This window comes from Neoarius graeffei, chromosome 12 (assembly GCF_027579695.1).
Source record: "Neoarius graeffei isolate fNeoGra1 chromosome 12, fNeoGra1.pri, whole genome shotgun sequence".
Classification (NCBI taxonomy): domain Eukaryota; kingdom Metazoa; phylum Chordata; class Actinopteri; order Siluriformes; family Ariidae; genus Neoarius; species Neoarius graeffei.
The window spans coordinates 42,753,612-42,779,206 of record NC_083580.1 but is presented as its reverse complement, the minus strand read 5'-3'; the positions used below and the strand labels follow the sequence as shown (position 1 = coordinate 42,779,206).

At 42.3% G+C, this 25,595-nt stretch overlaps 2 protein-coding genes across 2 annotated transcripts in view; both read left to right on the top strand.

Annotated features, from left to right (window-relative positions):
• ccdc61 (coiled-coil domain containing 61) overlaps positions 1-10,655 on the top strand; it is a 37,671-nt gene extending 27,016 nt beyond the window's left edge. Inside the window, exons 12-13 of the mRNA XM_060935913.1 lie at positions 600-660; positions 9,748-10,655. Coding sequence (XP_060791896.1) covers positions 600-660; positions 9,748-9,842 — 156 coding nt within the window. The 3' untranslated portion in view covers positions 9,843-10,655. The remainder of the gene's footprint in view (positions 1-599; positions 661-9,747) is intronic.
• The window catches only part of itpkca (inositol-trisphosphate 3-kinase Ca), a 108,242-nt gene continuing 92,408 nt past the window's right edge, over positions 9,762-25,595 (top strand). Inside the window, exon 1 of the mRNA XM_060935912.1 lies at positions 9,762-9,851. The gene's annotated coding sequence lies outside the window, so the exon portion shown is untranslated. The remainder of the gene's footprint in view (positions 9,852-25,595) is intronic.

Below are 25,595 nucleotides of genomic sequence, written 5' to 3'. Positions count from 1 at the left end.
CAGCATGACAATGCCAAACCACGTGCTGCATCAATTACAGCATCATGGCTGCGTAGAAGAAGGGTCCGGGTACTGAACTGGCCAGCCTGCAGTCCAGATCTTTCACCCATAGAAAACATTTGGCGCATCATAAAACGGAAGATGCGACAAAAAAAGACCTAAGACAGTTGAGCAACTAGAATCCTACATTAGACAAGAATGGGTTAACATTCCTATCCCTAAACTTGAGCAACTTGTCTCCTCAGTCCCTGGATGTTTACAGACTGTTGTAAAGAGAAAAGGGGATGTCTCACAGTGGTAAACATGGCCTTGTCCCAACTTTTTTGAGATGTGTTGTCATGAAATTTAAAAATCACCTAATTTTTCTCTTTCAATGATACATTTTCTCAGTTTAAATATTTGATATGTCATCTGTGTTCTATTCTGAATAAAATATGGAATTTTGAAACTTCCACATCATTGCATTCTGTTTTTATTTACAATTTGTACTTTGTCCCAACTTTTTTGGAATCGGGGTTGTAAGTTTTGAAGTGATTTTGAGGCAAGCAGCAGCTCTGTTTATGCCATCACTGAAACCATGAAATGTTTCTTGTACATAGATAAGAGGAAGACACTTGAACAAAAAGCCAATGTGTAGCACTCCAACACAAAGAGTGAAAGGTAAGCACAATGACTTTTATGCTTGACAAAACACATTCATGCTTAAAGTATGTACAATTAACACTCTTATTTTGAAAACTGATATAAAATGCAAATGAATTGATTCACAATTTTTTGATTCAGAATTTTAAAATTTGGTGGTATAAAATGCCTGGACAAGTTTCCTGATATTAAAAAAACAAACAAAAAACACCTAAAACTAGTTCTAAGCTTGAACTAAAACAGTTTTAATTTTAGGTTTATGACAAAACACCGTGAACTGCAGATACCTGAGCTGTGTGTACTTCAGAGGTGGTTCTTCACCTCTATTCTCACACACAGACTGGGTATTTCCACCAGTTGTGAGTGATCACAAAACCCTGTATGGGTAGAGGGATGATTAGGGATGGGAATCGAGAACTGGTTCCAAATTGTCTGATCCATCGGAATCACATGCGTCCAAAGTTATCCTTTTATTGATGCCGGGGTGGGGGTCCCCCCCCCGAGAGTTGCACGTTATTTGACACACAGTTTCCCAATCGAGCAGCACATCCGTTACCGAAGGTAAGTCTCGTACGTTATTATAACATTAGTGCCATGCAGTGAGGCTTGGCAGAGGTGGTGTTTTTTTTTTTTTTTTTTTTTAAATTATTTTTTTCCCTTTGACTAAAAATCTAAATGAAAACAAATGCTCAACAAATATCCACTTGTTAAGTCTGATGTCAATCATTTCTCAGTCCGAATGTTGCCAACTTGGTCTTTGTCTCGATTTGGTGACATTTTTTGATCCCTTTAGTGACTTTAATTCAAAAAGAGCCTTGTGACAAATCTAGCAACTTTTTCAGCACGTGTTAGTGATCCATCTTAAACTTGATATGGCGCTCTAGCTCACGTTACAGCTGCTGTTATACAGTTTAGAAATCAAGTTTGCTCGACTCACCATCAGTGTGTAATACCTGACTTGCCCTTGTGAATAGTCACCTAATAACCATGGTGTGCCCCCCCCCCCCCCCCCCCCCAAAAAAAAAAAAAAAAACAATCACTGATCTTTACTGTTTGCCCAACCCTCTCACCTCTTTGTTCATATTAAACTCTTTTTGGAGATATTGCATTTTATATGTACTAAAAGTGAGTAAATGTTTTCTTTCATGGCTACTCATTGTCGCTGCTTCTTTTTGTTGCTGATGAGCCCTCTGGAGGTGTTGTAGGCCTACATCATCAAAACACCCGTGAAGGAGGGTGCCCATCGATGACCCCAATGAAGTTTTGATCCCTCTACACCTTACTTCAAATACCAGTATGGCACCTAACTAGAAACTTTCAGTGGGCATGATTGTTTCCACTCATGTTATCTCCGGTAGATGCATGCTACAAAGTCCTAAAATAGAATTGACTATTGAGATTTATCCAGTGCCTGTTGTGGAGAGACCAACTGGCAACTATGGGAAAGACCTGGTGACTGTCTGGAAAGACAGTTGACCGGAGGGAAAGACCCCACTGGGCTGGCCATAGGCTAGCTAACTATGGTAGGTGGAACTCGGCACTATTAGGGCACAGGTTCCACCCATTCAAGGCTATGGAAAGTTCAAGGAAGAAAATACCCCCAGAGTCAGCGGGAGTGGAAGATGACTCTTCGGCAGATAACACGGCACTTGACCCTGGAATGAAACCAACAAGAAGAATGACATTCGGTTCTCTAACTGAGACTACAACACCAGCTCCAGGTACTAAGCTCCAGATTTGCAACTGTGGCTGGGCTAAAGTAACATCCTTTACAGGCCTGAGAATATATCAAGGTAGAAAAGTGTGCTTGAAGGCAGTGGGACAGGGACCTCACATTGACCACTACTACTACTTATGAAGCAAGTTGAGTCAGTCAAGTCAAGTTCAGCAGCAGGAGGAAAACCAATGTCTGCAAGACCTCAACATCCCTGTCCCAGAGAAAGAAGTGGTGGTCAGGCACAGTAGAGACCCATGAGCCCAGCCTGCAATCAAGACTAAAACCCAGGGGTGAAAGCTGCTAATCAAGTGGCTCAAATTCTCTGAACGAGTGGGAAATGGTCAGTGCAGGCCTCAGTAAATGTCTGGAACAACTGAAGGGAACTGTGGTAAAATAGCTGGAAAGAATGGGCGAACTCTATAATTATGGAGCTGAGCACTTTGGAGTTGTAGAAAAGGGAAAGAAACCATCTATCGCAACTAAATCCAGAGCTGCATCCTCCCCTGAGCCCAACAGAGTTCAGTACAGGTTCCACAAGAATGCACCAGATGTACTATGGTTTCTGTGGAGATTGAGGGTGGTGTGGTGGAAGAAAACAGTACCAACAACCTGGAGGAGGGTAGGGATGTCCTAATCCCAAAGGAAAAGGACTCTGCCGATATCAGTCAGTTTCACACATGGTTCTCTTAAATGTTGGAGGAAAAATTGTGTTTTTGGCTCACAGGCTGATTTGTCTGCCTCAAGAAGAACTGCTACATCACATCTGTTGAGAAGGCAGGGATACCCAGTTTCTCTGGATAGCTGGAGCACAAATAAGATCTGGCACCAAATCCAAGCTGCCAAAAAGGATGGAAGAGATCTGTGTTGTTCTTGGACCTCGCCAATGTCTTTTGGTCAGTCCCTCGCAATCTCTTTTGGGCTGTGTTCAGCTACTTCAGTGTCCCAGAACCAGTAATGACACTTGTGAAATCCCATTTCCAGGACCTACAGGTTTGCCTTACAACTGATGACTACACCACAGCATGGCAGCGCCTGGAAATTGGTATCGTAGTAGGCTGCGCCAGCACTCTGCTAGCTTTCACCATAGCCATGGAGGTCAAAATCCAAGCCTCTCGGTGGGTGGTAGGAGGAGATCAGCTCAAACCTGGCCTCTGGCTTCCTCCTATCAGGGCATACATGGAAGATATGACCACACTCACCACAACAAAGGCCTGCACTAGGTGGCTATTGAGGAAGCTGCAAGTTAACATTGAATGGGCCTGGATGAAAATAAAACAAAGCTAATGTGGCGCTTGACCATCTACAAGATTCCACTCTTTAGGTTTGACAAACTGGAGAGCTTGGTCAGCTCATTTGTCAAAAAATGGCTTGGTTTTCCTCACGTGTATTACCAACACAGGACCGTATGAAAGATATATTCTGGAACTTCCTGTGTCCAATCTTGTAGAGGAGTACAAGTGCTCCCAAGTTATGCTGGAAATGATGCTGATGGAATCCTGTGACCCATGTGTCACCCAAATGGCTCCTACCCTGGCAACTGGAAGGAAGCAGACCCCATCTGCAGCGACACAGCATATAGTCATCCCTTAAAGGTCCCATGGCATGGTGGTTTGTTGATGCTTTAAACGGGCTCGTGGAGGCTTCCGGATGTTATATCCGCAGGCTTTCTCGAAATGAACCCTCGGCACGTAAATATAGCCTCCTGGGAGAGAGCCCCATTTCAGCACTTTTCCCAGTGCGTCGTTTTGCTAATGAGAAGCAGGAGGTGGGGAAGGGTAGAGGGTGGGGGCGGGCCATGGGGGGAGGGGCTTGACCAAGCTGCGCGCACACATACTCGCTGCTATCAGCGCCTGTAGCCACGCTGCTAAGACAAAACCCCGTTCTCCCTCGGACTCCTTTCATAAACTCAACGTGACCGAGAACAGAGTGAGTGTGTTCGGAGTGGTAGTTTACGAACGTATTATACCCTAGGCTTGAACACGCACTCCATAACCAAAGAGGATAGAAGCAGCAACATATCGCTTATCCAACAGAAGACATGCATTGCGGAGCAATAGTCAAACATAAGTTACAGTCAATTTCCAGACTAAACTCAGTTTAACAGGGCATGCTGCATGCTCTTTATTTTTGTAACGCAGATTACCTGGCTAACTGCAGGAAGCGGTTAGCTGCACAGCTAATGTAGCCATTGCTAGGCTAACGCACCGATTTTAAAACACGGCAAAACGACCAGTTATACACTTACTTGTTCTGTGTTTGTTGCTGATGCGGCAGGGATGCTTGGTACGGACCCAGGCTTCAGTGACAGTTGATGTGCAAAACCTGCCCTGTACTGTCCCAAGTTGTGGAAACATTCCTCAGGAAAATGCTTCCGACAAACATACACCGTCTTAGGTAGACTCGACGGCGTATTATTGAAGTGAATAAAATTTAAGCCACTGCGTCTTCAGGGGCTTCTCCCGTCGGCAGTAAAAACAGACTCTTTTCTGTGTTGTCACATCCATGTACAGTGCAATTTCCATGTTTCGCTCGCTTAGGTGATGCCATGTTGTTGTGTCCTCTATGGTCTCCTCACTACAACTGGGCTGGGCAATCCATACAGTGGGTGGGAATCCAGACGGGGGGCGTGGGGATCATCTCCCTTGCTGACGTAGTAAAGGGAAGAGCTTATCAACGTGCCGTTTTGATGCGCCATTCCCAAATGTTGGGCATAGTTTGGTTTACACATTATGAAATTTCTAGCCACTGGGGTGACTTAAGGTCAGAGGAACTCATTTTAACGTTAAAAAACCTCAGAAAGTGAAAATTTCATGCCATGGGACCTTTAAATATCAGGACATCGTTAGCCATGTGTGGCAAGGGAGAGGAGGCCTTGGCCTTGGAGAGGGCAGTCCATCCTGGCACAAAGCAACCCCATCAAAATGCCAAGGTTTTGTGGTTAAAGAGGTGTGCCCCCAAGAGCAAGCATTGAGGAGTGCGAAGGCTGTGTCTCAAGTAAAGCAGGGGCAGTGAATGCAATGGGATGGGGTTGAGATGAGGGTTCTTGTCGAAGGAACTGTGGGACATGGAAGCACAACGAACTAGCTTAATTATATGAGCCCACCTATGATGATCTACCATCTCCAATCGACCTCAGCCAGTGGTATGAGAAAGACCTTGTGTATCCCCTCCAGTGTTTCCCACAGACCAGGTAGCAATTTGTGGTGCTCCACTGTGCCGATGAGGGAATCGTACGCGGTGGTGTCGTGGAGTCAGTCATTGGGGTGTATGCAAAGTGTTTACAGCGGGCAGTGTTCAAACACGGTATTTTTCTTCAGAGTCACCTGCTGGGACTATTTTAAAGCTACAAGAAGCATTTGAGATTATTCAGTTCAATCTAAATTCTTTTAAGTTCTTTAAGAGAAGACAGCTAAAACAATTTTTACCAGAACCCTGCCTGGTTTCATTCCTCGACCCAACTTTACATTACAGGGCAGGCCATTAGTTTGCTGGGCTTGATGTTGGTGGAAAACCTGTCTTTTAAATTTATGAAAATTACTTACCAAAATTGAAGTTTAAGTTTAGTTTTTACTAGAGATGCACCGATTGCAATTTTTTGGGCCATTTCCGATTTTCCATGGAGTGTGACCTGCTGATTCCGATTTCATTTTTTTCAAACCACTTCACAGCACACACAAAGACCTTTTTATCTTTTCTTAAATAGAACATTCTTCCAGATTTTCAGTAATAAATTTTCAACACCTCAAAGGTTGAAAACAAAGACATTGTAAAATCTTTCTTCATGTTTGGTATTAACATATTAATTCATGAAATAGGAAATTCACACAAACATTTTTTCTTTTCCCATCCAATATCTGGCACAAAAACAACTTTCCCCTCATATTATTTGCCTACTGCTATGGAACACACTTTCATAAGCCTATTTAGATCTGAAAACTTATGCCTTATGGAACAACCCATTTCTTCATTCATTATCAAAATACAAAAATAATTTCCAGTCGTACTTATACCATAGCCATTCTATCATCTTTGTCAAATGTGTATTTGTAGAGTAATTTCCAATGGAATCAAGTGCAACCAAGGTTGTAAAACAGACTTTTTTTTTTTTTTTTTTTTCTCTCTCTTTGTACAAATCTAACTAGATGTTTGGTAATAGGCTAACATATTAATTCCTGTAATGGGAAATTCACACAACCACAAACACTTTCTTCTTTTCACATCCAATATCTGCCACAAAAAAAAATCACTATATTTGGATATCCAAATATAGTGAAGATTATTATTTTTTGTTGTTAACGGCGCGCATCGGAGCTCATTAGGCACACAGGACTGACACTGTTCTGCGCAAGCGCAACACAATCACACTAGAAAGCATGTTCAAGCTGCCAGTGTAGCTGCAGTCTTTTTAGTTGCAAATTACGAGTATTTCCACTTTTTCATCTCTGTGATGCACAAGTTTTGATCGGCAGAAAATCGACATTTTAATTTTGACCGGCTGGTCGCCAGTCATGGCCGATCACGTGAAAATCAGCCGATGTCAATCGGTGCATCTCTGGTTTTTACCTTTAGTTTTTTGCCTTTTTGGTGGCAATCTTTCAATCATTTTTTAGTTGACATTCAAGAAATAAATTGCAAAAAACAAGCTGGAGGTTTTTATTTTAAATATTGAACTCAACACTTGCCTCAACCAATACTAAAATGAAATAAATAGTATAATGTAACAAAATAATAATAAAATATCATAATTAGATGTAAGAAACCACTTAAGGTAACACCAAGGCAACTAACAATAATGAAAAAGCATTACCCTAATTGGTGCAAAGCCTGCATGCCCTATCAGAACATTTAATTCTGCATGGCTTCCTGAAAAAAACAACTCAAGTGCCCTATCTTAAGGGAAGTCATTGCTGAAGCGGGATAAACAGGATAATGCAATAAGGCCGGTTCCTCGCGTCAAGCTGCTACTGTATGCATCAAAATTGGTTTATAGCCTGACTCAGTGATGTCCGTTTCCTGTAAGCCAAGAAGGCTATGATAAAGCTCATCACGAGCACGACATAGGCTACCTTTTAAAATAAGGGGTCGGAAGGTGAATCGGGAAGGCTGCATTATTTTTAATTAGCCTAACAGGCCTACTTGCAGTCCGGGTATATGCACAACGGCTGGCCTGTGGACACGCCTCTCCGTCTCTGTGTGTGCGCGTGAACGAGAAGAAAGCGCACTATGAATGAATGGAACGATACACAACAGATTTTTATTTATTTATTTTTTATTTTTTTCCAAAATTGCGAGTCTGATTGTGTGGCGATAGGAATCCATTGTGTGGTGCTGCGCCACACAATGGTCTATGTATGGGAAACCCTGCCCTCTATCCATCTCTAGCCAACCTGAAGCACATTTCTGGTAAGCTGTAAGATGAGCCTGACACAAAGCCATTACACCTGGTGACACAATCAGGTGCTGAAGTGCCTGGCAGCTACTCTGGAGATCAGGTGGACATCCATCAATGCTCCATCTCCTCCATCATCCTATCTTACAGCTGCAATTGAGTTTATCAGTGCAGGTATGAAGCAAAACAAAGCTCGTATATCCAAGCCACATACTGGCCAGTTAGGTGGGGGCATGAGCCTGGAAGCCATCAGTGGACCTGAACCAGCAGTTATGCTTCCCAGCGGAGGTCTCTACAACAAACCTGAGGTCAGACCTTGTGCTTTGGTCCTCCTCACTTTGCACTATTTACATAATTTAACTAATTGTGCCCTGAGAGGATGCTGTGGAGGGCACCTATGCATGCAAAAACCTAAAGTACACCAAGCTGGCAACTGATGCTGAGCAATGTGACTGGAAAGCAAGGGTATACCCTGAGGTCCACTGCAGAGGTTTGCTGGGCAAGTCAACTACCAGGCAGCTTAAGGACATGGGAATTTGAGGTCAAGCCCAATGGCAAGCAATTAAAGCCTTCTCCATTGCTGCTGAACAAGCTAGTTGGTGGCTCTGGATCAAGAGGAGAGATCACATGGGTCTGTCATCAGGGTGATTTAGAGAGAGTCAAAGCAGGGGGGGTGTGCATCTGGGAAGCCAGATGTTGCTGATGAGCCTTTTGGAGGTGTTCTGGGCCAATCATTGAAACCCCTATGAAGGAGTGTGCCCACCTGATGACCCCAATGAAGCTTTGATCCCTCTACACTCTGCTTCAAATCCCAGTATGGCACCCAACTAGAAACCTGCAGTTGGCATGATCGTTTCCATTCATGTTCTCTCCGGTAGATGCATGCTACAAAGAGATTTGCATCGTAGTCCTAAAACAAAATGATCTGCATCTCTGATAGAAACTTTAGTATCCTGTAAATGTGCGAAAGAGTCGTTCATAGTGCCATGACTTTTGAGGGTCCCCCCCCCCCCCGTAAGATAAATTATTTAAGAAATCTTATTTTCTGTTCTGCCAACTCTATACTATTCTAAGTGAATAAGTTCCTTCATGTACTCTTATTCTCTTATTTGCAGTTTGATATGCCATTGATCATGATGAATGACTAGGATGCAAATTAAACTTTATTTATTTATTTATTTATTTATTTGAGCTTGCTTCAGCTACTTTTCTCCCAGGTGGTATACTCCAGTCTTAAACTCATCACAAGGAAAGTGGTAGAATGATAATACCATAGTTTTTTGTATTCAGATCTGTTCAGACAAGGGATACAGCACCTGTGGCATGTTGAAAAGATGAGGCTTTAACCTGGAAATCTGGTCTTTGTCACATGTGCCAGTTGCTCCCTCACCAATCAACTCCCAGCCAGCAAAACCCTTTCATTCTTATTTTAGCATGTTGAAAGGTTATTAGGCAGACATTCTGCAATGTTAATAAAATGGCTGCATTGACACTGAACCTGTGTGGGCCTAACGCTGCAGCACCACCACACACGTGTGTGTGTGTGTGTGTGGGGGGGCTTTTTTTTTAACGCACGCACAATTGTTCGGGGATCGACTAAAGAATCTGATCAATCATGGCATCGGCATCAATAAAATCTTATCGGTTCTCATTCTTAGGGAGGATGTGATCTCACTGGATTTTTGGGATTCATTTACATTAAAAAAAAAAAACCTTATGAACTGTGTTTGTCTTCTGCTGCATCTTTTCATATCTGTGGGGACTGAGCATATAAGCAGGGTGAAAGAAAGTAGAAAAGAAATCTGTGACAAACGGGTTCACATTCTGACCCTGCTGTAAACCCTGTTCTTTTCACATTCAGGATATTTTTCATATTTTTAATAGCATCAATGTAATTTTATAATATGACCCAATGTATTAATAATTGAACCTGCACTATGGCAATCAGTAATTTTAAATCAGATATTTAAAAAAAAAAACCCTTTTGCCTCCATGTCAGAGTTTTCTGCGGATACAGGAGCGGACCTTTCGGAGATTGATGCTCGGCTCCAGGCTCTGCAGGAGTACATGAGGGACCTGGACACAGGATGCTAGCAATACTTGGTGAATTTTCCTTCATTAGGGTTTTATTGTACAAGCTGGTGGTGACATTCATCAGGATGGACAATTTTTTTGTTTGTTTTTATCTCACTGTTCAAACAGAGGTGTAGAACTTGACCAGTCCTAGAAGATATGTGCAATTATGGATAAATCCTCTTTAAACTCTGAAAGCATGACATTTTTATTCCAATTGACCCTTGCTTGACTTAAAGGACTCAGGGTCCATGCGTGAAATTAGGATATTTATATGTAGTATAACTGTTTTCACTAATTTGTACATATTTTGACATTTTTATACAAAAATTTTTAATTTCTATGTCTTTGCCTATGATCTATTTTCTAAAATGTTACCTTATGATGGTATCACTTGATGGGATTTTGTTTAATTAGTTGAAATTCACTCATTTACATATAAAACCTTTCCACGTTTGGTTTCAAATTTAGAAAACATATGCAAAGTTGTCAGAAATGTTTACACAATATTCGCCCTTTACCCCAGGTATGACTGATCAGTTAAAGCATGCTTGGTGTACTGCCTTTGCTTTATTAGGGCCCGAGCCCTATGGGCGAAGGCCCTATTGTTCTTGTAAGAGTTCACTATTATTAGGGCCCGAGCCCTACTGGGCGAAGGCCCTATTGTTCTTGTAAGAGTTCACTATTCTTCTTCTTCTTCTTCTTCTTCTTCTTCTTCTTCCGTCTTCTTCTTCTTCTTTATTTTTCTCCGCTGTTGGGCCATTTTCGGGGCGCTTGCCATGGGCGAAAACGCGCGAAATTTGGCACCAGTTCCGAGAATTGCCACCGCTACTCAGAACCAAAAGCCCAATCTTGGCCGGGGCTCAGGGCCTCTCTAGCGCCCCCTAAGTCGTTGTGATTTTGGCCTCCCGCATTAAGGTGCCTGGTTGCCATATAGTTTGTAGTAGTGGCATGCCATTTGGTACACATATGTATCTCACTAAGCCGGACAAAAATGTAATGCCAATGCATTAGCCACGCCCAACAGGAAGTGAGGTAATTTCACTTTTGTGCGAAATGCATGGCCACGAACACGGCGCAACTCCTCCTAGACCGTTCATGGGAATGTCACCAAAATTGATACACTTCATCTACAGACATGGCTGACAAAAGATACTATATACGTTTCACGTAGGACAAACCGTTCAGAAGTTATACGTCTATCAATTTTCACTTCAAAATTTTACATGCTTAAAAATTCATAACAAATCTTCTAATTGCTCAAAACTGCTCATACTTCACACGCAAATCACTCATTGGGCTTCTGACATGTTACCCAATTTCTGTGATATTTCGCCACTGGGGGCGCTATTTTTGGGCAAAAATTCCAGTCTTTCCTCAAATTTGATCAAACTTCACGGCCACCCTCTTACTTCCTCCCATGTCATGTATACCACATTTTGGGAATTTTCGTCCATGGGGGGCGCTGTTTTTGGCCGACGCAATTTTTCCAACACGGGTTTTTGTTTAATAATTCCATAATGCTTTTCCTTCACACCACTTCCTTGTGATAGTACGTTGCTGTTGTGGACACTTATATTTCCATCTCATAATCGCTCATGTACAGCATAGCGCCACCTACTGACATGGGAAAAAACAAAAAATTTATTCTTCTAAAATCTATATCTCATCTTCTATTTACTCAGTTGTCATCAAACATCATACGCAAACTCTTCATAGCTCACCTGACATATACGCCAAATTTTGTGCACTTTCGCCCCTGGGGCTGCTGGTTATGGCAGAAATGATATTGCAGCTTCTGATTTGTCAAACTTGGCAAGCAAACTCTTTACAAGACCCTTATTGGGGCGCTTGCCATGGTCGACTACGCTCGAAATTTTGCCCCTTTTTCTTGGTCTGCCACCGCTACTGAGAACCATTTTTATTAGGCCCCGAGCACCGTACAGTGCGAGACCCTATTGTTGCCATGTGTCCAATTCTGTGCTTTGTCGCCATTGTGGGTGTAATGTCTCTTGCCGAAGAAGCTGTGGAAGGTTTTTTGCGGGGACGCATGCCCCCGCCCCCCTTGGCCGCTGGCGCGAGGGCCCGTCGAGGCCGCTTGCGGCTTTAATTATTATTATTATTATTATTATTAGGGCCCGAGCCCTATGGGCGAAGGCCCTATTGTTCTTGTAAGAGTTCACTATTATTATTCTTCTTTATTTTTCTCCGCTGTTGGGCCATTTTCGGGGCACTTCCCATGGGCGAAAACGCACGAAATTTGGCACCAGTTCCGAGAATTGCCACCGCTACTCAGAACCAAAAGCCCAAACTTGGCCGGGGCTCAGGGCCTCTATAGCGCCCCCTAAGTCGTTGTGATTTTGGCCTCCCGCATTACGGTGCCTGGTTGCCATATAGTTTGTAGTCGTGGGATGCCATTTGGTATGCATGTGTATCTCACTAAGCCGGACAAAAATGTAATGCCAATGCATTAGCCACGCCCAACAGGAAGTGAGGTAATTTCACTTTTGTGCGAAATGCATGGCCACGAAGACGGCGCAACTCCTCCTAGACCGTTCATAGGAATGTCACCAAAATTGAAACATGTCATCTACAGACATGGCTGACAAAAGTTACTAAATACGTTTCACGTAGGATTAACCGTTCAGAAGTTATACGTCAATCAATTTGCACTTCAAAATTTTACATGCTAAAAAATTCATAACAAATCTTCTAATTGCTCAAAACTGCTCATACTTCACACGCAAATCACTCATTGGGCTTCTGACATGTTACCCAATTTCTGTGATATTTCGCCACTGGGGGCGCTATTTTTGGGCAAAAAATCCAATCTTTCCTCAAATTTGGTCAAACTTCACGGCCACCCTCTTACTACCTCCCATGTCATGTATACCACATTTTGGGAATTTTCGTCCATGGGGGGCGCTGTTTTTGGCCGACGCAATTTCTCCAAAACGGGTTTTTGGTGAATAATTCCATAATGCTTTTCCTTCACACCACTACCTTGTGATAGTACGTTGCTGTTGTGGACACTTATTTTTCCATCTCATAATCGCTCATGTACAGCATAGCGCCACCTACTGACATGGGAAAAACCAAAAAATTTATTCTTCAAAAATCTATGTCTCATCTTCTATTTACTCAATTGTCATCAAACTTCATACGCATACTCTTCATAGCTCACCTGACATATACGCCAAATTTTGTGCACTTTCGCCACTGGGGGTGCTGGTTATGGCAAAAATGATATTGCAACTTCTGATTTGTCAAACTTGCCAAGCAAACTCTTTACAAGACCCTTTTTGGGGCGCTTGCCATGGTCGACATCGCACGAAATTTGGCTCCTTTCTCTTAGACTGCCACCGCTACTGAGAACCAGAAGCCCAGATCCAGGCGGGCCTCAGGGCCTCTATAGCGCCCCCTAACTCGTTGTGATTTTGGCCTCCCGCATTAAGGTGCCTGGTTGCCATGTAGTTTGTAGTAGTGGCATGCCATTTGGTACGCATATGTATCTCACTAAGCCGGACAAAAATGTAATGCCAATGCATTAGCCACGCCCAACAGGAAGTGAGGTAATTTCACTTTTGTGCGAAATGCATGGCCACGAATACGGCGCAACTCCTCCTAGACCGTTCATAGGAATGTCACCAAAATTGATACACATCATCTACAGACATGGCTGACAAAAGTTCCTAAATACGTTTCACGTAGCGTACAGCGTTCAGAAGTTATACGTCAATCAATTTTCAATGCAAAATTTTACATGCTTAAAAATTCATAACAAATCTTCAAATTGCTCAAAACTGCTCATACTTCACACGCAAATCACTCATTGGGCATCTGACATGTTACCCAATTTCTGTGATATTTCGCCACTGGGGGGGCGCTATTTTTGGGCAAAAAATCCAATCTTTCCTCAAATTTGGTCAAACTTCACGGCCACCCTCTTACTACCTCCCATGTCATGTTTACCACATTTTGGGAATTTTCGTCCATGGGGGGCGCTGTTTTTGGCCGACGCAATTGCTCCAAAACGGGTTTTTGGTAAATAATTCCATAATGCTTCTCCTTCACACCACTACCTTGTGATAGTACGTTGCTGTTGTAGACACTTATTTTTCCAACTCATAATCGCTCATGTACAGCATAGCGCCACCTACTGACATGGGAAAAACCAAAAAATGTATTCTTCAAAAATCAATATCTCATCTTCTATTTTCTCAATCTTGATCAAACTTGATACGCACACTCTTAACAGGTCACCTGACATATGTGCCAAATTTTCTGAACTTTTGCCACTGGGGGCGCTGTTTTCAGGCAACAATTTATATCTCGGCTTCTGATTGGTCAAACTTGATCAAACTTGACAAAACAACTCTTCATAGGTCCCTTGACATGTATACCAAATTTGGTGAACTTTCACCACTGGGGGCGCTCATTGCGCTGTAGCAGTTGCAGGAGAGGTCTTTACAATCATGAGGCACTAGGTGTATGTTGTTTTGGTTGCCTCAAACACACATGACTTGTGGGGAATGGGTAGGCAGTCGGGAGCAAGTGTTGTAGCGTTACATACAGACTAATAGATGTCTAACAGAAGACAATCCTATGTAGCTATAGCTTGGTGACTGATGAGGTAAATACATTAATTTGGTTGGGAAGCCATGGCATAAAATCTTCTGTCCATGACAACATCTCAGCGCACCGTGTACTCTGTGTCCAATTCTGTGCTTTGTCGCCATTGTGGGAGTAATGTCTCTTGCCAAAGAAGCTGTGGAAGGTCTTTCGCGGGGACGCATGCCCCCGCCCCCCTTGGCCGCTGGCGCGAGGGCCCGTCGAGGCCGCTTGCGGCTTTAATTATTATTATTAATTTGCACTATCAGTGCTGGCACAAATTGTTACTCTCACTCAGGATCTTTCTACTTTATTCTTCTAATTAGGGCCCGAGCCCTATGGGCGAAGGCCCTATTGTTCTTGTAAGAGTTCACTATTATTATTCTTCCGTCTTCTTCTTCTTCTTCTTCCGTCTTCTTCTTCTTTATTTTTCTCCGCTGTTGGGCCATTTTCGGGGCACTTGCCATGGGCGAAAACGCACGAAATTTGGCGCCAGTTCCGAGAATTGCCACCGCTACTCAGAACCAGAAGCCCAAACTTGGCCGGGGCTCAGGGCCTCTATAGCGCCCCCTAAGTCGTTGTGATTTTGGCCTCCCGCTTTAAGGTGCCTGGGTGCCATGTAGTTTGTAGTAGTGGCATGCCATTTGGTACGCATATGTGTCTCACTAAGCCGGACAAAAATGTAATGCCAATGCATTAGCCACGCCCAACAGGAAGTGAGGTAATTTCACTTTTGTGCGAAATGCATGGCCATGAAGACGGCGCAACTCCTCCTAGACCGTTCATAGGAATGTCACCAAAATTGATACACATCATCTACAGACATGGCTGACAAAAGTTACTAAATACGTTTCATGTAGGATAAACCGTTCAGAAGTTATACGTCAATCAATTTTCGATGCAAAATTTTACATGCTTAAAAATTCATAACAAATCTTCTAATTGCTCAACACTGCTCATACTTCACACGCACATCACTCATTGGGCTTCTGACATGTTACCCAATTTCTGTGATATTTCGCCACTGGGGGCGCTATTTTTGGGCAAAAATTCCAATCTTTCCTCAAATTTGGTCAAACTTCATGGCCACCCTCTTTCTACCTCCCACGTCATGTATACCACATTTTGGAAATTTTCGTCCATGGGGGGCGCTGTTTTTGGCCGACGCAATTGCTCCAAAACGGGTTTTTGGTTAATAATTGCATGATGCTTTTCCTTCACACCACTACCTTGTGATAGTACGTTGCTGTTGTAGACACTTACTTTTCCAACTCATAATCGCTCATGTACAGCATAGCGCCACCTACTGACATGGGAAAAACCAAAAAATGTATTCTTCAAAAATCTTTATCTCATCTTCTATTTACTCAATTGTCATCAAACTTCATACGCAAACTCTTCATAGCTCACCTGACATATACGCCAAATTTTGTGCACTTTCGCCACTGGGGGCGCTATTTTTGGGCAAAAAATCCACTCTTTCCTCAAATTTGGTCAAACTTCACGGCCACCCTCTTACTACCTCCCATGTCATGTATACCACATTTTGGGAATTTTCGTCCATGGGGGGCGCTGTTTTTGGCCGACGCAATTGCTCCAAGACGGGTTTTTGGGACATAATTCCATAATGCTTTTCCTTCACACCACTACCTTGTGATAGTACGTTGCTGTTGTAGACACTTATTTCTCCAACTCATAATCGCTCATGTACAGCATAGCGCCACCTACTGACATGGGAAAAACCAAAAAATTTATTCTTCAAAAATCTATATCTCATCTTCTATTTACTCAATTGTCATCAAACTTCATACGCAAACTCTTCATAGCTCACCTGACATTTATGCCAAATTTTGTGCACTTTCGCTATTATTATTAGGCCCCGAGCACCGTGCAGTGCGAGACCCTATTGTTGCCATGTGTCCAATTCTGTGCTTTGTCGCCATTGTGGGAGTAATGTCTCTTGCCGAGGACGCTGTGGAAGGTATTTCGCGGGGACGCATGCCCCCGCCCCCCTTGGCCGCTGGCGCGAGGGCCCGTCGAGGCCGCTTGCGGCTTTAATTATTCTTCCGTCTTCTTCTTCTTCTTCCGTCTTCTTCTTCTTCTTTATTTTTCTCCGCTGTTGGGCCATTTTCGGGGCGCTTGCCATGGGCGAAAACGCACGAAATTTGGCACCAGTTCCGAGAATTGCCACCGCTACTCAGACCCAGAAGCCCAAACTTGGCCGGGGCTCAGGGCCTCTATAGCGCCCCCTAAGTCGTTGTGATTTTGGCCTCCCGCATTAAGGTGCCAGGGTGCCATGTAGTTTGTAGTAGTGGCATGCCATTTGGTACGCATATGTATCTCACTAAGCCGGACAAAAATGTAATGCCAATGCATTAGCCACGCCCAACAGGAAGTGAGGTAAATTCACTTTTGTGCGAAATGCATGGCCACGAAGACGGCGCAACTCCTCCTAGACCGTTCATAGGAATGTCACCAAAATTGATACACATCATCTACAGACATGGCTGACAAAAGTTACTAAATACGTTTCACGTCGGATAAACCGTTCAGAAGTTATATGTCAATCAATTTTCGATGCAAATTTTTACATGCTTAAAAATTCATAACAAATCTTCTGATTGTTCAAAACTGCTCATACTTCACACGCAAATCACTCATTGGGCTTCTGACATGTTACCCAATTTCTGTGATATTTCGCCACTGGGGGCGCTATTTTTGGGCAAAAATTCCAATCTTTCCTCAAATTTGGTCAAACTTCACGGCCACCCTCTTCCTACCTCCCATGTCATCTATACCACGTTTTGGAAATTTTCGTCCATGGGGGGCACTGTTTTTGGCCGACGCAATTGCTCCAAAACGGGTTTTTGGTAAATAATTCCATAATGCTTTTCCTTCACACCACTACCTTGTGATAGTACGTTGCTGTTGTAGACACTTATTTTTCCAACTCATAATCGCTCATGTACAGCATAGCGCCACCTACTGACATGTGAAAAACCAAAAAATTTATTCTTCAAAAATCTGTATCTCATCTTCTATTTACTCAATTTTCATCAAACTTCATACGCAAACTCTTCATAGCTCACCTGACGTCTACGCCTAATTTTGTGCACTTTCGCCCCTGGGGGTGCTGGTTATGGCAAAAATGATATTGCAGCTTCTGATTTGTCAAACTTGCCAAGCAAACTCTTTACAAGACCCTTATTGGGGCGCTTGCCATGGTCGACAACGCACGAAATTTGGCTACTTTTTCTTAGACTGCCACCGCTACTGAGAACCAGAAGCCCAGATCCAGGCGGGCCTCAGGGCCTCTATAGCGCCCCCTAACTCGTTGTGATTTTGGCCTCCTGCATTAAGGTGCCTGGTTGCCATGTAGTTTGTAGTAGTGGCATGCCATTTGGTACGCATATGTATCTCACTATGCCGGACAAAAATGTAATGCCAATGCATTAGCCACGCCCAACAGGAAGTGAGGTAATTTCACTTTTGTGCGAAATGCATGGCCACGAAGACGGCGCAACTCCTCCTAGACCGTTCATAGGAATGTCACCAAAATTGAGACCCATCATCTACAGACATGGCTGACAAAAGTTACTAAATACGTTTCACGTAGCATACACCATTCAGAAGTTATACGTCAATCAATTTTCAATGCAACATTTTACATGCTTAAAAATTCATAACAAATCTTCTACTTGCTCAAAACTGCTCATCCTTCACACGCAGATCACTCATTGGGCTTCTGACATGTTACCCACTGTCTGTGATATTTCGCCACTGGGGGCGCTATTTTTGGGCAAAAATTCCAATCTTTCCTCAAATTTGGTCAAACTTCACGCCCACCCTCTTACTACCTCCCATGTCATGTATACCACGTTTTGGGAATTTTCGTCCATGGGGGGGCGCTGTTTTTGGCCGACGCAATTGCTCCAAAACGGGTTTTTGGTAAATAATTCCATAATGCTTTTCCTTCACACCACTACCTTGTGATAGTGCGTTGCTGTTGTAGACACTTATTTTTCCAACTCATAATCGCTCATGTACAGCATAGCGCCACCTACTGACATGGGAAAAACCAAAAAATTTTTTCTTCAAAAATCTATATCTCATCTTCTATTTACTCAATTGTCATCAAATTCATATGCAAACTCTTCATAGCTCACCTGACATGTACGCCAAATTTTGTGCACTTTCGCCCCTGGGGGTGCTGGTTATGGCAGAAATGATATTGCAGCTTCTGATTTGTCAAACTTGGCAAGCAAACTCTTTACAAGACCCTTATTGGGGCACTATTATTATTAGGGCCCGGGCACCGTACAGTGCGGGATCCTGTCGTTGCCATGTGTCCAATTCTGTGCTTTGTCGCCATTGCGGGAGTAATGTCGCTTGCCGAAGAAGCTGTGGAAGGTATTTCGCGGGGACGCATGCCCCCGCCCCCCTTGGCCGCTGGCGCGAGGGCCCGTTGAGGCCGCTTGCGGCTTTAATTATTGTATTGCTACTACAAGGCAAATATTGCTAATAAGTAATGGAGGCTTGGTACTTCCTGTTTAGTATTCCAGTCACCCTCTTCTCAAAGTACATTGCTTGGGTCAGTTACACCATTTCTACATAAAATTTCAGAAAATCGCAAAGACCATAATTAAAATACAAATACAGCTTGAACTGCATTATCACCTGAATCACTTCTAGCATACACATTAATGCCTCTTCCCAGTCTGTGTGCTTTTGTGTGGCTTGCTGAGAAGGTGATTCTCTTTCAAGCTTGAGCTATGACTCATCTCTGTAACATCCTTTTGTTCATGTTTATAAATGTGTCGGAAAGCACTGAACCACACTATGAAGCTCCAAGAAAATATGGTGATTTTAAATATTTTGTTAGTTTCAACTCAGTGCTCAACTGGTAGTTATGTACTTCCAGTATTTATTAACAACATTTAACCTTGAAGTGCCGTTGCAAAATTATAGAAGCAGAGCAACTTGGACAAGTAAACTTGATTTCTGGTTTGATGAAACCATGAATTTTTTTGGCAGAACTGTTCCTTTAAAGAGGTAATAATTATGTAGTTATGATTTCTGAGCTGCAAATTTCTGGCTTTCCATAATGAAGTACATGGTGACCTCTATGCTTCACTTAACTGTAAGTGAAATATAGGCTATCTCATGTAATATGCTATAAGTTATTGATTATTCCAGCAAAATGTTTTGACTTTTTTTGTAAATCCTTTTATTTAGAGGTTCTTGGGTGTAAATAATAAAGTTACTAGAATGAGCAGTATAAACCTGTGATTTATAGCTTCAATAGTGTTAGAGCTGCTGTTATAGAAAATTTAATCACCACCTGATCAATCAGAATCTAGAATTAAACAGCTTACAGTGTGGTAATGCAGGTTTGGTAAGCTTGTGATGTGGTTGTATTTTTGTATTTTATCCAGTTACAGCACACTTTCAGTGTGCTGTAACTGCATAAAGGATTCAGTTAAAGTGTTGTGGTTTGCTGTAGCTGGTCACAGCTGGCCCACATCTCTAATGAGCAGCACTGTGGCTCATCCATCTGGCACAGCAGCTGCCATCTCATCCTCCCTCTGAGAACAGGGCAGAGTAACGGAGAATAAAATGAGAAGCATGCCTTTGGAGTTGTAAAAAATAAATTAAAAAGCTGCTGGTTTTTGTGCTTGGTACAGAAGGCAAGACTGACTGTGCTTATAATTTTTATTCTGTTTTCTTGAGATCACAAGTTAATTATTTCATTATCTCCAGATAACAAAGCTCATTTTCTCATGACAGAGTTAATTACAGGGCTCTACATTTAACTTTTAAACCCACTCCTGGGGGGCAAGTGGGGGTTAATTTCCACTTGCCCCCCAATATTATCACTTGCCCCCTATTTTGTGAGTACTACCACACACACATATATACACACACATACACACATATATATATATATATATATATATATATATATATATATATATATATATATATATATATAATATAAATTTTTTTTTTAGGAAAACCATAGAATAGCTGTGAATTGCAACATAAAATGATTACATTTACCTCACTACCCTCTTCCTAGGGGACAAGAGAACTTTGTTCACACAGCGTCTGTTGCTGTTGTCTCTGAAGAAAACTACAGCTAAAAAAGCTTTACTACCTGAGTACTTGGATAATCTTAGTCAGAAAGAAGCAAAGGATAGATATACGTGGAAATTAGTTTATTAGCGGGTATGATCTGTACAAAATTCCTTTAAACAACTGGAGTGACTGTGCAGATTTGTGGCCTAGCATTAGCTACATGTTGGAATACAGGTTTTTTTTTTTTTTTTTTGTCCCCCTAAGAGTTTAAATAAATAAATACAGAAGCAAGAAAACCACCTTTTGTGTAAAGACTTTTTCCTGAAATCAGCTTTTGGGAACAGAGTGCTGCAAAAGCCAAAGCATTTACTCTCAAAGAACTCCGACCTGAACTGTGGGCTAGATGGTTTTCCTGCCCCTCCATGTATCAACTCCACGGACATCTAGTTACACAGCGATTTGCGTGCACTCATTTATACAGTGATGCTTATTATTGTTAAAACAATATCTGAAGTGTTATTTGTAAAATATCTTGCTCTAGATTTTCAATGTTGTAAGATTTTATTTTAATTTTATCTAATAGTGGATGGTACAATAATTATAAACGCTAACAGATTTGGCACATTCCAGTGATGGCTGTAGTCATACAGTATAATTACCCTTGTAAAAAATGATTTCAATAAACAGCTAATGTTCAGTTCCCTTTTCATTTATTCTCTGTTCAAAAGGCAAAACTGAGTCACACAGGTTGATCAGTGTGTAACAGACAATAACAATTTTATCCAAGAGTTTTTCCTGCCTTAGTCGATTTATTTCCATTTCATATGCATGCAGCTGTTGTAAAGTTGTGTGTTTGTGTAGAACTGTCTCAGACTGTAGGTTCATTACTACACTCTGACTCCACAGAGACATTTTGCACATGATTGGGTTCCTCTGATAACACAAACAAGGCTCCAACTCTCTCTGCTCTTAATTTTTTGTTCTTTCAGGATATATCACGCATGTTGCTCCTTGTTGGTTTTTTTTTTTTCTTCTTATGCCCGAGTTGTTTGAAACCAATCTGGGTTTTCTGTGTTGAATAAGGAAGCTGCTTCACCTGTAAGAAAATCAAACACTTTCATGAAGGAGCTAACTCGAATGCAAGCAGAAAAAAAAACCTAAATTCTTAAGCAAACTCTTCCTTGTAAAATATATTTTAAATACAATTGTGAATTTCTTTGGAGTTTTCAGGCTTAGCTCCTCTCTTTGTATTCTTTAACCACTCATTTCCTCGTTGTTCTAGAAGCATTTGCTTCTATTTGTTAACATTTTTCTTGACAGCAGGGAGACGGTAATGCCTTTTTATCTTTTTCTCTGTTTGAACAAGCAAAAACAGTGCAAAAATTTAACCATACTGAAGACCGATTGAGCCTTGCTTGCATGAAAGACTGTGTGTATCTGACCTCAGCTGTAATTATCATGTGATGCGTGACGTCATGCGCAAGGGATCTATAAACAGTACGCGTACTATACTAAAACACCGGGGGTATATAAAATAACTTGCAAAGCAGTAAATGAAACTGAGACTAAGAAAACAGCCAAGACACAATGGCGGATACGTAGTGAGGGACGCTTTTAGGAACTGAAATGAAAGATCAAAAAGCCTAATTTTTGTGGTGCTAGTTCGTAATATATGCTCATTCCAACTTGCCTGGTCGGGGACATATCCCACTTGCCCGAATGCATGTTTCACTTGCGCCGGGCAATCGGGCAGTGCTTAATGTTGAGCCCTGTATTTCAAGAAAAGATGCGTATGTTTCCTCTTATTAGGCCTACTTATGTTTATCAGAGATCAGCATTGTCATGCCAGTATGCACAGATGGCATCTTGAGAATTGGTGAAAATGTCAGATCAAGGAATAGCCATTATTGACCAGCAATAAGCATGTATGGTAAGAGCATGTAACCCTATGTTCACATAAAAAAAATCCACTCTGGCTGCTCTACCAGCGATGCTGGTAAGTTATTGGACGCACTATGATGTACATAAAATGGGTAGCCACAATTTCGTTCAGAATGCTTCGTCTTGCAAACTATTTAAAAGGGCTGCGAGGCAAACACGCGTCAACCAGGATCTTAATTAAAAAATAATTTAAATAACTACTTCTCCATAGCATCCTCTGATGCACACAGCAGGACACAGTGTTGTTTCCTGAAGTCATTGGATGTTTCGGGTCTTACAACAGACATCCTCTTCCAGGTGACCCGACTAAGGCTGATCAGACCTCGGCCTGTGTCCTAGTGGCATACTTCTGCCCCCACTGCTTCCCCCCTCTTCAACCAGAGCCATCTTGATGCTCTCTCTACTGCCTCAATGTTGTTACCAATGGCTCTTCTGCTGGCACCAGTTATGCCCAGGGTTCTGTAAGCCTTGTACAGGGAGTGACTAGCAAATCCCCTACAGCCCACCTCCATACATCTGGTCCGCCACCCATTCTTCCAACAATCTTCCACCAGCTCCTGGTATCTTGAGCCTCCCCAATCCTCTCTTCCCAGGGTACCATCAGCTCCAGCAGTATCAGCTGCTTTGTAGCCTCTGAGACCAAAATAATATTGGGTCTCAATGTGGACTGGGCGATGTGCAGGGCTCTCCATTAACTTTTGAAACCACTTGTCCTGTCAGGCAAGTTGAAAGGAAATTTACTTGTCCGAATGTGAAGTTGACTTGTCCGAAGAAATATTTGAGAAAAAAAAAACACAAACTATTTGTAACCCAACAATCTTTATTGCATTTGTTTCCGAATTCACAACATATGCATAATATCTATGAATCAAAAGTAATCAATACTTGATATACTGAGGCAAAAGTTCAAAAATATAGTAAAACAGACTGATTGATACCATAATTCACCAATTATTATGCTGAAGTTCAGAAGCAATATATTCCAATAGAGTAGAAATTATGAACATAAAATTTTAAGAACAAAATAACTATACTATGAGATCCCGAAGCACTAACCATTATATATATACACAGATCAGTACTCTGCAGTTCAGTAACAAATATCACAAAAAGTAACATTATCATAAAATTTATGACTTGATGAGATATCACTAGTTTGGACAAGAGAAACAAATAACAATGCTACAAATAAAAACAACTGATAACAAAATTGACTAATACTGTAAATCATTGATTATTATACACTGAAATCTAGTTATCAAATGATAAGATAATATATCTTGTTATGAAAACCTCCACACCTCTATTGACTCACAGATGAATGGATACAAATAAAGTTTCTATTCATCTTCATCTATCAACCCTTGAGTTCTGTGTGTTCTGACCCCACCCTGAAGCCAGAGCTGCACAGCTCTATTAGCATCATATTCTGCGTCATCTACTTCACTCAGGGATATTGCCATCCGCTTATGCATCATCTCAGAACTAAGAGATGCCCTCCAATCTGATTTTATTCTTTTCACTGATTTTAATTGTTGTCTAATTATTCAGTGTGGCTCCTGTATGGTATTTAATGGTCCAAAAAAGATAATTTCAAATAATCCATAATTATATCTAAATTATAGAGCCCTATGTCTCAAATCCCTAAACTCCCATTACTAATTAGTTAATTAATACAGCCGGTAACCTAATTAGCAGCCATTTGACAGCTTGGTATTTCATAGATAACTTTCCCCACTCCTACCTCACTCCCTGTCAATCCACACGCGTGCAGATGCACATTCCAAGCCCAGCACACCCCGCCACACACGCTCGGCTATATAATGAACACCATCAACAACAATTCAAAGATTTGGAAATTACTACATACTCAACGTAAATATACAGTTGAATAATGATCCCGCCAACAGAAATGTCAGCAAATCCACATGTATGGCACGATTAAAACCAATCATAAACGACCGTTTACTTTTCAGCTCAAATACACGAAGCGGTATTGGCCAGTTTTGCAAGTGGAATATTGCGCATGCGCACATCGCTCTTTCCAAATAGAAACATCCGGTGATTCATCAAAACAATATGTCGAGTGAGATGCTTTGGAAATCATGTGAATAAACTGATAAATTTGATGTGTAACCTGAATATCGGCGTATTTTGGCACTTGTCTGATCAGACAAGTAACTGAGACGATGAACTTGTCTGACATAAAGTATCACTTGTCCCGGACAAGCGTTAATGTCGAGCCCTGGATGTGTGGTGGAATTTTCAGCTGCCTTTCCAGGTCAACCATCATCCTCCAGTCTGTGGCTGTGGAGAGCAAACCTACAGAGCAGTCTTTTGGTGTTCTCTTCGGCACCTGTCCCTCCTTAACAAAGTGGATGCCTTTGGCTGCAGCACAGGTGTATCTGCAATCCTTGATCCCCTTGCTGATTTGCCTCAGTGATGGACTTGAGGACCTGGTCGTGTCTCCAGCAATACCGATCATCACTCAGTGCCTTGGAGCAGCTGCTGAGGATGTGCTCAAGGATTCCTGTCCGAGAACACAAGGAGCATGCAGGTGTTTCTACTTTGCCCCATATGAACAGGTTGGATGAGCTCAGAAGGATGTCGTAGACACTCTGAATCAAGAACTTCATTCTCTAGGGGTTCCACTTCCAGATATCCTTCCAGGTGGCACTCCGCTCTATTGTCTATTCCTACTTCATCCAGGCACCTTGCTTTCATATGGCTGCTGATTTTGCTCTTCCTCCACTGAAGCTCGCACTTCCTTCTGCACCTGCTTCCACTTCTCCTTCCCATTAGCATAGTTATAGGAGGACTTTGGTAGGCTCCCAAGTCCGGCTCTGCCCAGCACCACACTCCCAAGGATGGCCTTGTGCTTCAGCCAATTTTCTGCCTCCTGGACTGCCTCTGTTGCCCTCCACTTCCTCCCTGTCCTCACCAGAATCCCTGCACCAGACACTTTGGTGCCTCTGGACTCCACGTACTGCAGGTGTTCCCGTGCACATGCCACAGTGAATTCCTCCCTGACTGAGCTGAATGGGAGCCTGAGCTTGTTGCTGTTCCTATATAGCGCGGTGCTGCTCAGGCTGTGGCAGACCCAGCCATCTGCATAGATGGCTGCTTACCTTGCACTCCAAGCAT